Below are 12791 nucleotides of genomic sequence, written 5' to 3' on the forward strand. Positions count from 1 at the left end.
TACGATTTCAAAATATTGGAAGAGAAACACGGAAATGAGCCTCAGCCATGAGGAGCAGAGGGAATAAGATGACAGCTTAGAAACACACAAGGAGGCATCAGTCCCCTTCATAAGCTCACATGCCCTGGGGAGCAATTGCTCTCCTTCATCCGTACCCGGAAGAGCTCTCCTTTTAGTTCCTTCTTTCTTCCCTCTACAATTAGTCTTCCTCATGTTCTACTTAATTCATTCCACTGTCATTCTATGGCCCTTCTTCCTGTATGTTTCATTCTCGCCAGTCTTATACTTCAAAGCATCTCTGTCCATTCATATTCTTTTTTCTCTCAATTTGATTTGCTCTTTTAATTCTTTTAATTTTCACACTTTTTTCTCTTCTCTCTCCTCCTTTTTACATCCTCCTCTTCCTCTAATCTTTTCTTTTTATCTCTTCCCTGGTGTTACATGATTGAAGATGTTGTTGAGTGTGCTAGTTTGTGATCGGAATTATATTGCGATGTTAGAGAAAAGAAACATATAAATACGGCAAGTAGAAACATATCAAAAGACGAACAGCCATTTTTAGCCAGCTCAGCACAAAATTCCCTATAGTACAAGGAAAGAATTTGTAAACGAAATAATATACGTCGTGTCCCACAAACACTATGCTTTAAGTAGCAAACAGGCATATTCTTCTGGTATGTTTTCAATAAGTGCTTTTTACTTTGAGCTGCTGATCAGGATAACATGCTGTGCAGCACTCTGACCTGCTAGCGGAGGAGGAGAGGCGCGGTAGGCGTGATTCTCTCCGGGAAACGTGCTATACAGGTTGGAGGAACCTCAGAGAATAGAGCAGCATACTTACAGCTCGGTCACATCCTTGGGAATGCCCTTGGGAAGGATTCGGAGTCCTTTGTTGCTGCAACGCACCACTGCATCCACACAGGTACATTGCTCCGGGCAGCGGAGGGATGGCAGGCAGCTACTCTCATCATTACCTGCGAAGAGAGAAGAGGAGAGAGCTAGAAGCATGGCCGGAATACAGACACAGCACTGTCAGGCGACACAGAGTAAGGCGGAACCGCTGGACCTGCGGGCACGGGGATGTGGGCGGTGAGGTCTGTCTACTAAACCTGTATATGCCGCATCCTTGCGCACTCTCTACTCTCAAAAGTGAGTTGCAATATCACCTGATCAATTTCAATACATGTGATTGGTACGGCTATAGCAAAAGCACATTTGTGTGATCCGTGTTCTTAGGAAATCGGGGACCTCTCAACACAGCTAGAACTCTGAATATGCAACATAGATAGAGTTTCAAGCATACTCAACAGATGATTGCGCATTTCTAAAACCTGCTTATTTACATGGTAATAATATGTTGTTGAATCGTGGTTGGGCTCTTATTGAATACACACAATAAATAAGCCAAGCATTCATGCTTCATATAGCATGACATTGTTAATGTTTTTGAAATCATTGGTGCATCAGTCCATTGTCTTTCATAGGCAAAATTGATGATGGAGAGTACCTTTGCTCTTGGGACTGGTTTACACCCTCATCTCTGCAAAGATGAAGATATTCCAAAATGTTCCCAATCATAGTGATGCAAGTCACTGCAAGCCACTGTTCCAGAATGGCATGCAAAGGTCTGAAGTTTGAAAAAAAGTATATTGTTTTCTAATAGTACCCGGCGAGGGTCAATGAGCTTATAAAATGCAAGCTCATTGGCCCTCGTCTGGGCCTTACCCGCCTGAGAAGACTCTGAGCGTCCGTGGCTTCCGGAGTGCTTTCAGTGACTGGCCACAAAGGGAAGCGAGACGGGACTACGTGTAGTCCCTTAGCCCTTTCCATGGTGGTAATTTTTTTTTGTTTACTTTTTTTTGCATTTGTTTTAATGGCTGCCTTGGAAAGTGAGAAGGAGCTACATCTAGTTCCTTCTCCTTGTTGGCCATTTTTTTTGCTTTTTTTTTCTCGAGTCGAGAAACTGTCGCAGCTCTGTGTCTCAATAAAAAAAAATGCAATTAGTACCCGGTACGATGTGCCGGGGTACTAATGGCAATATGACCCTCTAAGGGGGACCATTACTGGTTGGTAGTGCCCCCGGGGGTCCGTTAAAGCCCTAATTTCACTAAGGCTTCTAACTATGGCCCCAGGGGCATTACCCAACCAGTAATGGCCCCCCTCTGAGGGTCATATTGCCAACGTTTTAAGAATAACTATGGTCACCACTAAGGAAGGGGCTGTCCAACTCTCCAATGCATGCATTATTGAGGATTACATTATAAGTGTCTACTGGTTCCAGAAGTGTAGGACCAATACCGACAAAACACAAATTAAAAAGGAACAATCCTTTAACAGCAAGGGCTATTCCTTTTTTTGTATTACTGGTTACCAAGATGATATCACACCACAGGACACCCTTTCCCAATTGCTCCAAACCTGTACCCATAAATCACATTAGCGAACTCAGTTTAGTGCACAACATAGTCATTACATCTTAGGTTATACAGTGATGGTTTTGGAAGTTGTGCAGTATGCTCTCTACCTTATCTTGTAACTTTCAATGTTATGCGGATGGCATTCAGCTCTCCTTCAGGGTCCCCTCAGCCTCCTCTTCTCTCTTGTCCATTCCTGACAGTCTATCTGAGATTCAGCAATGGTGCGCCTCCAACAATCTCTGCTTAATGCCAGTAAGATTGAGATGCTTCTCATTGGGACCCCTGCTCCCACGTTCCCTCTTTCACTCTGGCTGCCTTCCTTGGGCCCTCTCCCTGCGCCTTTCTGCGAGGAAAATAGCCATGGTGTCATCTTTGAATTCACTCTCTCCTTCTCTCCTCACATTACAGACCTCTCTAGGATGTCCCACAACCAGATGCACACCCTCAGAGTTATTCTTCCGTTTCTCACTGTCTGCAGAGCCCTCGTTCTCTCTAGGCTGGACTACTGCAACAACATCTTTCTCAATTTACCTTCCTCTACTCTTCGCCCTCTGCAACTAATCCAGAACAGGATTGCAAGACTTGTCCTTGGCCTCAAGACCCTGAATTGTATCTCTCCATGACTGAAATCTCTCCACTGGATCCCGGTGGTTGCAAGGATGAAGTTCAAGACCCTCTTTATTGTACACAAGGCTTTCTGCGGCTGGGGACCACACTACATCCAATCTTCCGAAGCACTTTCCTTCTTGAGCCCTTTGCTCATCCAACTCTGAGGGTCAAATGCTTCTCCAGGCAGTCAGAGAGTGGGGGTAGATCTCTTTCCTCGGCTGGTGACTCCCTCTGGAACAGCCTCCCTGCCTCTCACAAATTTGAACAGGACCACCTAAGGTTCCAGAAGCAATTCAAGATCTTCCTTTTTGCTTCCGCTTTGTCTCTCTCTCTCTCTCCCCTGCTTATGCTCTGCTTGCTGTGCTAATTGGTTACATGGCCTCCCTCTGAACCTTAATGGGCAACAGACTCATACATGGGCAGTAGTCCCTTGCATTGCTTCCGGGCTACCGCACACTTAGGGACTGTGTCTGCAAACCTACAGTCCCCTGCCTCCTAGCAGTTACTCAGAGCCGGCCACCCCGGCGGCACTTACTTGAGCTTTGCCTATTTCACTCTCCCCCCTCCATCGCTTGGCACTTCTCTCCCCTCTACCTTGCATGATCAGAATGACACAATTACTAGTAAAATTGCTTGTTCTGTTCTCCCTTTGTCTCCCCTTCCTTGTCTTGTTGCGCTTAGAAACACTTGTGTACAGTTGCGTTATAAATAACTTATCATCATATCATATATCATATCATATCATATCATATATAGGAATTCCCAGCAACAAATGATTCACTAGTACCTTAGGCATACTGATGGGTAGTTGGTGTAGACAGTGGATGAACCATTCCTATTTACCATTCCTGTGTAAAACCTCCACCATTCTTGGATTTAATGAGCTATATTTTGTATGCACTGAATTAGTAATATCATTTGCTTATTTCACATAGTCAGTAGTGGGTCTACAGGGGAGGATATCTAATCTCCACGTTTATTATTTCTGGATTCCTGGGAGTGGACAGGTGGATCAATTGAGCAAAGTGCCCCATTGGCAATTAATGGTATTAAGTCTGCAGGAACAAAAATATGTAGAGTGCTAATGAGAGTTTGCTTTGTGAAGGGAAACCTTAGACAGACAGCTGGAAATAGTAAAGGAAGGTAGTGCAGATCCTCTTCACTTGTTCCATTGCATCAGGTTGAGCTTTGCACCCAGTAGAAGTTATAATTCACAAGAACCTGCCATTCCTGAAGGAGGCCAGATGCCTTAGCACCCGGCATGCCTGTCGGATGCTGATTTTTGTCTGCTTCAACCACCTTTTATCTTATCATTCCCGCTCGACACAAGTGACATCCGATGCTTTGTCCTACACCGGCTTCATCTGCATGAACACTGTGGGCCCGCTACATATTCTGCATCCGGATCCAGGCAGCACCACTGGGGCTTTGTCGGGATTGGAGAAGCAACTCATGGTATCACTTCCAAAGTAATCAAGCGGGGGAAGCACATCCCAGAGTTGCAACTGACTCATGAATGCTTGCTATATTTGCAGGATCATCTTATATGTTAATCTGCCATAAACCTGTACCAAAATCCTCAGTGGTGCAATGATTCCAATGTTCTCTGGACACCCCGGCAAAAGAATGTCAAAGGAGAGGTTCAACAATGGTTCTGATGACCCCGCATGGCAACATATATTGATGCTTATGTACAAGAATGCACGCTCTGAGCACAGCATAACGAAATCCGACTAGTACTCGCTGTCCTCTTACAACCATTGGAAATACCTCAAAGACCTGAGGGGATGACAACCATACATTTCTATCACTGAACTGCCTCCATCATGGAAGCACATGATTATCTGGCCAGCGGGTGACAGTTATTCTAAGATGGCGTCTACTTCCCCACTCAACGTTCTCCCCTCCATGGACAATCTGGCCCATCTGTTGATACACCACAATGCCCACCTCCCCAGGTTACCTGGCAGAGCGCTGCCAGATTAGAGATCTCAGTTCACAGCTAGGTTTTGGCAAGCTCTGCTGACCTATTATGTTTCCACATGCAACATTCCACTGTATTCTACCCCCAAGTGGGTAGCAACATGGAATGAGTTAGCCAGATGACAGAACAGTATCACCACTGTTTTATAGCTTCTGGCCAAGATCATGGAAGTGAATGCCTTGCACTGGCCAGATGTGCCTACAACACCCATCATCATGTATGCATTCCTATGCCCCCTTTCTACTGCCTGGCAGATTGCTATCCTTGATTGTTCCCTGTCCCCCCGCCTAGAACAAGATAACTACACACACACAAACACACACACTGTCAAACAGAGGATACAAAGGCCAAAGGCAATTACAGGTGCCGGGCTAATAGCAAGCAAGGACCTAATCCTGCCTACAGAGTCCATGATCACATTTTACACTCCAAAGAAGATTCAGATTGGATAATGCCATTGCAAGTTCAAGCCACGCTTTGCTGGTCACTTTATGTTCCTCCAAGCACTGGCGGATACATCCTGTGTTCCATGTGTCACTCTTGAAGCCTGCCCATCCCGAACACCAACCAACTAGAACCTGCATCCTACATCCTGCACCTTAGATTAATGATGACCTACCTTGATTCCTGCATGTGAGGGCACAAAGCCAAATAGCGTATGCAATGCAACGACTTAGGCTGAAGAACTCTCATGGGAACATACCCCCCGGACCCCCCACCCTGTGTGTTCCTGTGGCTCCATCAGCTCTTCCAACAGTTCCACTCCAGCCACACCGAAAATCCTGGTCCTTTGGGGGCGCTGTCAAGAATGAGGTCAGGTTCTATCACAGACCACTCACGCTCCTAGCCTCAGTGGTCATTAGATGGAAGGAAGTAGTTAAACTTGTCTGTAGTTTCACTGCTTGAACTCAGCTCTCACCAGGTGATGGAGTACACCTGTGTAAACCGCCGTCTAGAAAAGCTGGCTCCATGCCCAGACCCTCCCCTTGCAACATCATTCACCAATGGTGTCTCATCGGCTGCCGCGATCCCAGCAAAAGGCCTCTTCTGCCAGTTTGCATGTTTGTAACAAATTTCTGCTGATTTACAACTAAGTCTGCACATCATCCATCAAGCCTTCCCTGCTCTGCACAAGTATGCCTCCACTGGTGTTGGCTACCCTCCGGACCATGTGCCTCATTGAGTTTGAGTGCCTGTGGGAGATCATGGACACCTGGGCAGTGGGAGGGCTATGGGCAACTCTGGGGACTGATTAGTCCTCACTTCCTTTTCAGCCAAACTTGCGTGCACTGCACAGCTATCCTTCCCAGCCCTGCTTGTCTTCATACCACACGCTTGAGGGAAGATACTCACTCATGTCCCGCTTGAAACAGTCCTGGCCTACTTATCTTTCTAGCACACCTTGTTATCTCCCGAGAGGAGTCTTTGGGATGTGGGGTGCTTTATGTCAGCTGACAGCAGTTCCTGAGCAATATCAGAGAGTCCAAAACCTGACAGTAATTCCACTAAGCAAAATACATTATAACCATGCAGCTCCTCCATGAATCAGTGAGAGCATGGTGATTTGGGCTAACCACTGCTCATATTAAGTTAAATCATCCTTTGGTATTCTGGCTCACCAGTATCTGCTGTGGTATGCAGTGTGGAACTGCACTGCAGACAATACAGATGAATGTGAGGAACTGGCCAAAGCATTGTGTGCTTGCTATGCAGCATCAAACACTGCTATGCAGTATCAAACACAATGTATCCCTTCCAGTTACCCCCTTCCTCTCCCCTGCACTTGCATGTTCTCAATGTCACTGGACCGAGTAAGATCGCTGTTTTGTTCTCCCCTGTTCCCCTCCCTTGCCTCGTCACGCTCTGAAACACTTGTGTATGAGCGTGATACAAATAAAATATCATATCATATCAACCTAGTCCGAGTTCTTAAATGGCAGAGCAATGTGGTGACTACAAAAGCAACAGAGCCAAGAATAATATGTAAGCTCTGCAGGGAGAGATAGCCAGGATGGAGCACATGTTAATTTGAATCGATCGGGTGACCCATGAATGGGAGCTAGACCTGTGTCTGGTATCCGTGTGTGGGCCAGTGCTCATGGTTGTCGTCTCTGTATAAATAAAACAAATGTATGGTCAAATTGGACATCATTACAATCAACCATCTGTTGGTGCAGTTGGGAAAATAGTGTCAGGCCACTTAATTCACTCCAGGTGTGATCTATTGCCAGCGGTGAACTGACCTATAGGGAACTGTGGAGATTTCCAGGTAGGCCTCTGCACATTGGCCCACTTGTGTGTGTTAACCTATTTAATTATCAAATGTTCTCATAGGAAAAGGGTGGGGATTGCTGAACATGTGTAATATGGGGCCACTTTGAACATTATTTCCAGGGCCTCTTTTGGTTCCCAGTCCACCCCTGTCTATTGCACTGTGAAACAAATACCCCTATTGAATAACTGAACATCAATTTGTCTTAGGGCTGTTCACTGAGTGTGTATCTACCTCTGGCATACTAGCGGGGTAGTCATTTCCACAAATCCATGCAGGGCGGCGGGTGGCATTCATGTTTCTTGTCCCACTGACTCAGTGCCTTCTGTTTGATTCCCTAGGACCCCACTGCTCAAGAGTGCGGGGACCCAAAAGATTCAGCTCAGAGATCCCTGCGGTTCGTGGGTGGGGACTTACTGCCCCCTCACCCAACGTAGAATGCATACATAGGCCCGGTGCTGAAGCAGGACCACATTATTAGGGTGTATTATACATCCTAAGGGTTAATGTAGTTCTAGATACATTATTTTCGGTGGAGCTCTATCGAAAGCATTAATGATATTGTGGCCCTTTGCTAATGCCCTGTGGTTCCTTTACGCTGTATCCTAAAGATCAAGCAAAGAAAAAACCGTACATCAATGTAGAAAGGGGCGGCTCCTTTTCACCAGAGAACCTCTTCAAGAGCCAGTAAGTGTATGTTTACAGCCTGAGGCTGCATGCAGTTTATAAACATGCATTTAAATCTGCTTTATACTAAGGCGATAATACCTGGAGTAGCGGGCTGTTCCAGCTGGGAGCCAAGCTGGGACTTGGCTCAAAGTGACTACTTGGCCTAAAAGTGACCACTTGGCTTAAAAATGACCACTTTTAGGCCAAGCTAAAAGTGGTTGTGGCAGTATTGCCAGCCTGAACACCACCACCGTGAGAACTAACACCATTACCACCCAGCTACTGTGGCATTTCTTTTTGGTGAACGGGTTCGGTCAAGGAGCAGAATCTCATTCACCAAAAAGGAGAGAACTTAAAAAGATGGCCACCGAGGAGCAGACAAAGCTCTTATGAAAGGAGAGAAGCCTTTTTCCATTTCCATGGTGGTCAAGACGAAGATGTATGGCCCAAGAGCGAAGGCCCCAAAAGGAAACTGGTGCCGGTAAGAGTTTGTTTTTTTGAAACAGAAAGCAATGTTGAGAAAGGCAGCAGTAGGTGTTGGCCGAAAGAAAGCTCAGAAGGCATGCTTGCATTGAATGGTACGGCCCGTGCTCTGACCTTCCTGATTGACTAAGGCACCAGGCTGGGTTCTAATGAACTATTTATCTCGCACTAAAGCATGACCCGTTATGTCCAAGCAGCTACACTTCTGTGTCTTGGTTATTTTGTAAAGCCAGCTAACACTGTCTCCGATGCTATGCAACCTGCCATTTTACATTTCAGTACTTTGCGTAGCTACACATTGAGACGCAAAGGAATAAAAAAAAATTAAAAAAAACAACACAGAAGATTTCATAAAACGATTTGGATATTCAAAATGTTATACACGAGTTAATTAGTTTATTCATCTACCCGGGCCAAACGCTCAAGCATTACTGAGACAGAAGTTATGTTATGTAAGGTAAACTTGTAACGCACGGGATCACCTTGGCTAAAGCAGAATTGCCATCTATTGACACATACATCTTTTCTGATGCTTAATACCCACTTTTCACGTGCAAATAACACACGTCTTCATTTGCCTGTTGCAGAGAATCTGAATCTGATGAAAGTTGCCCATAGTAAGGGTAGATGTAAGATCAAGCCTTTTACCAATAGACCTGCTCTTCAGACCTGTCACCCCCTACAGGGTGAAATGACAGTGGAATCTGTGTACTCCGGTGACCTAATGATAGATAGATAGATAGATAGATAGATAGATAGATAGATAGATAGATAGGTAGAGATAGATAGATAGATAGATAGATAGATAGATAGATAGATAGATAGATAGATAGATAGATAGGTAGGTAGAGATAGATAGATAGATAGATAGATAGATAGATAGATAGATAGATAGATAGATAGATAGATAGATAGAGATAGATAGATAGATAGGTAGGTAGAGATAGATAGATAGATAGATAGATAGATAGATAGATAGATAGATAGATAGATAGATAGATACATTCCTTTATTTCAGATTGCAAATCAGCTCATAAAAGTACACTCCATAATACAACATAGATTACAAATTAACAATACCAATAATATAACAAATAAACATATGCACACTACATTGTAATTTAAAGCAAACCATAGATCATGATAGAATTTATTACATTATTGATTATACTAAATTAATAAACAATTCCGGATATATTTACAGCTGGCTCTACTATTTAAAAACAAACCAATACATCATTATAGAATGATTACATGAATCCTGATATTCAATCAATAATCAATGACTTTGATATTTACGTTTAGACCGTGGCTTCAAGAATACCTTCATTCTCTTCGTGCACCCCATATCATGCCACCATCCTGCAAGCAAAGGGTGGCATTGACCACAAGTCTAGACAGAGATGCTACCGAGCGGGAAAGGGGCCACTGTTGCCAGAATTCCCAAAGGAAAAGCAGCCCAGTCTGGAATTCCATTCCCACCTACAAAACTCCCTGGATGGCAGAAGGCAAGTTTTCCAAAATCAATATCACGGGTCATTTGTGCTTGAGATTGAAGCTCTGTATTATTTATAACTTATGTAAAATGATTCTGGCTTGCTTGCAAAGCATGGCTTCAAGCATGCTCGCAAGATGTAATCATCGTGAAATGGGCTTAGGCTTTTCCCTTATAAACAGCAGATTAGACGCTGCAATCGGAGAAGAAGACGCGGGCCCCGATCAGGGACGTATAATTGTTAGACATTTGGAGCATTAAAGCTTGGAATTCCCCCAAAGTGAACAATTGACTTCATAGGTTTTAAGGAAACAAAAGCTGGCTCTGCAATGGCAAACATGGAAGAAAATAGCCCGTGGTTGCGGGTCTAGATGATCGTGATAAGGGGTGCGCGTGTTATGTATGGAGACATGCGGAACACATTAAATGCTAAAATGGTCCGTTGCTTTTCATAACTATTTATGATTAAGGCCGACTGTTGAACCTCAGATGGGCGCTGACATTGCACATATGTGAGCCCTTCTCCTGGCCACCAAGAAAATGATAGCAGCTACACTCGAGACCTGGGGACCCTCCCCACTTCACTGCAACCTCTACACTACTAACCCTACTAGAGATGCAGGTAAGCCGCCTCTTCCTGATCCTTCTCTGTCCCTCTCCTAGTCTCTTGTTTCTTAAATCTGTCCAGTGTGGTGCCCGGGTTGCATCTGTGGGAAGCCGCTTGGTTCATCTGAGAAAGTTAGATTGGACAAATCTATTTGTTCTCAGTGGTGTACTTTATGCCACCTAATACACACGGACAGCAAACCCCATCTTCAGTGGACTGTGCTGTGCCCCCAAAAAACAAGGCGCCCTTCTTAAAACAGTGGATGCTATTCCTGTGCACTGTGGCTACACCCTGTATGGAGAGAGACTGCACCCTCTATGCCAAACATGTATCTTTATTTTAGGCATGTAGTGTAAAGTGGTGTGCCATAGCGCTCTTCTACCATTTTGCTAGCCTCACGGAAAAAGGGAAGGCCAGGCTTTTAGTGGCATAGAGGGAGGGACAGATGTGACACCTGTAGTGTTGATGGGTGGAAGCTGGCAATCTCCTAATGATGAGTTGCGGTATGGCTCTATTGACAGGACGCAGATCCGTGGGTATGTGTTTACCCGTATGGAAGAGCCAAATACCTGATCAATTAGAGCTGCACATGTAGGTCAGTCATTGATGTGCCATTGTGTCACAGGGATGAAGAAGTGAGCTTTGTCATAGCTACAGTAATGTCCATGTGGTAAGAGGCAGGAATCTGGGGATTTGAGTGTAGTGTGAGGTGGTGGTGGGGGGTTTGGAGGCAGGTCTGTCACTAGGGAAGAAGAGAGGGGGAGGCAAATGAAGGGTACATAAATGCATTCAGCGAGATGATTAGAACCCATCCAGGGACACAGAGTTTTCTGTGGCAGGTTTTTCTATGTAGGTTTCATGGAGTCCGTCCTGAAGGAGTCTCCACTAATCCTTTGTCTATGAGTTCTGTTTGGTTTTGCGGCATGTTCATCTCATTAGAGGGGCATGTGAGAAGCTAATAAGAATCTAATTGAAAACTACATGGCCTTTTGGCCCTACATGACCTACCTCCGCTGGGTCTGACTTTGCCGGAAATACTTCTTGGTGGTAGCAAATGCAATTGGTGCTGGGTAGTAGGTGTCTGCCCATTGCACATCAGACACCACGTTCACCAGGTTGTGTGCATAGGCACACTCTAAAAGGGGCCACCGTGAGGACAATTGTTTATGTTTATGGTTCAGTGGTTGCATTGTGTAATGCTTCTCTGCATTCTGTGGAGGACCACCAGAGAATGGCATATGAACAGCAAAGAAGGGAAATCAAATAAGAGAGTACCCATGTCCAGGCCTGTGGCTCTGGGTTGTCTGCTGTCTGCTGTGAGTAGGGCATGGGCCAAGCAAATCTTGTGTGCTCTGGGTAGTCTGCTGTGAGTAGGGCATGGGCAAGCATATCATTGGTCGCACAGGCTTTCCAACTGCAGGTGCCCTATGTGCTCTGGGTAGTCTGCTGTGAGTAGGGCACGGGCAAGCAAATCATAGGCTGTGCAGGCTTTCCAACTGCAGGTGCCCTGTGTGCTCTAGGTAGTCTGCTGTCTGCCATGAGTAGGGCACGGGCAAGCAAATCATTGGCCGCACAGGCTTTCCAACCGCATGTGCTCTGTATGCTCTGGGTAGTCTGCTGTGAGTAGGACATGGGCAAGCAAATCATTGGCCGCACAGGCTTTCCAACTGCAGGTGCCCTGTGTGCTCTGGGTAGTCTGCTGTCTGCTGTGAGTAGGGCATGGGCAAGCAAATCATTGGCCGCGCAGGCTTTCCAACTGCATGTGGCCTGTGTGCCCTTGCTGTCTTACTTAAGCTCAGATATACCCCTATTTATTGAACCCTGTTTTCTGGACAAAATTGTGGTTCCTGTCTACAGTCATGTACAACAGAGGAGCCTGTTGTCCTTCATTCTAGGCGCGTATTGGGAACCCTTCTTTCCCATCAAATGCCTCCAAAGGTCATGATTATAAAAATGGAGCCACTCACATTCATGATCTACCAGTCCATAAAGTGAAGCTATTGAGTGGGTTGATGGCTTCATTTTCTGGCTCCATTATGTTGCTGCTAGTCCTGGGATATGAAGCTCAGCACCCTGAATTTTATCCAGATCTCCTCTTGAAATCAACACAATGTTTTAGGTCTACTCAAGGTGAACGCCATTAGCATCGCAGTAATCCATTCAGAAGTTGACTTTTGAGTCTCATGACTGATGAGTCCTCTACCTTATTTGACAATAAGAGATAGAACGTGTGGTAGGCCAAGCAGTGAGGCACG

General features: G+C 45.3%; 1 protein-coding gene across 1 annotated transcript in view; it reads right to left on the reverse strand.

Annotated features, from left to right (window-relative positions):
• SLIT3 (slit guidance ligand 3) overlaps nt 1-12791 on the reverse strand; it is a 1101025-nt gene that overhangs the window by 180040 nt on the left and 908194 nt on the right. The window contains exon 20 of the mRNA XM_069654301.1: nt 842-974. Coding sequence (XP_069510402.1) covers nt 842-974 — 133 coding nt within the window. The remainder of the gene's footprint in view (nt 1-841; nt 975-12791) is intronic.

Source organism: Ambystoma mexicanum, chromosome 3q (assembly GCF_040938575.1).
Source record: "Ambystoma mexicanum isolate Mex_15411 chromosome 3q, UKY_AmexF1_1, whole genome shotgun sequence".
NCBI classification, from domain to species: Eukaryota; Metazoa; Chordata; class Amphibia; order Caudata; family Ambystomatidae; genus Ambystoma; species Ambystoma mexicanum.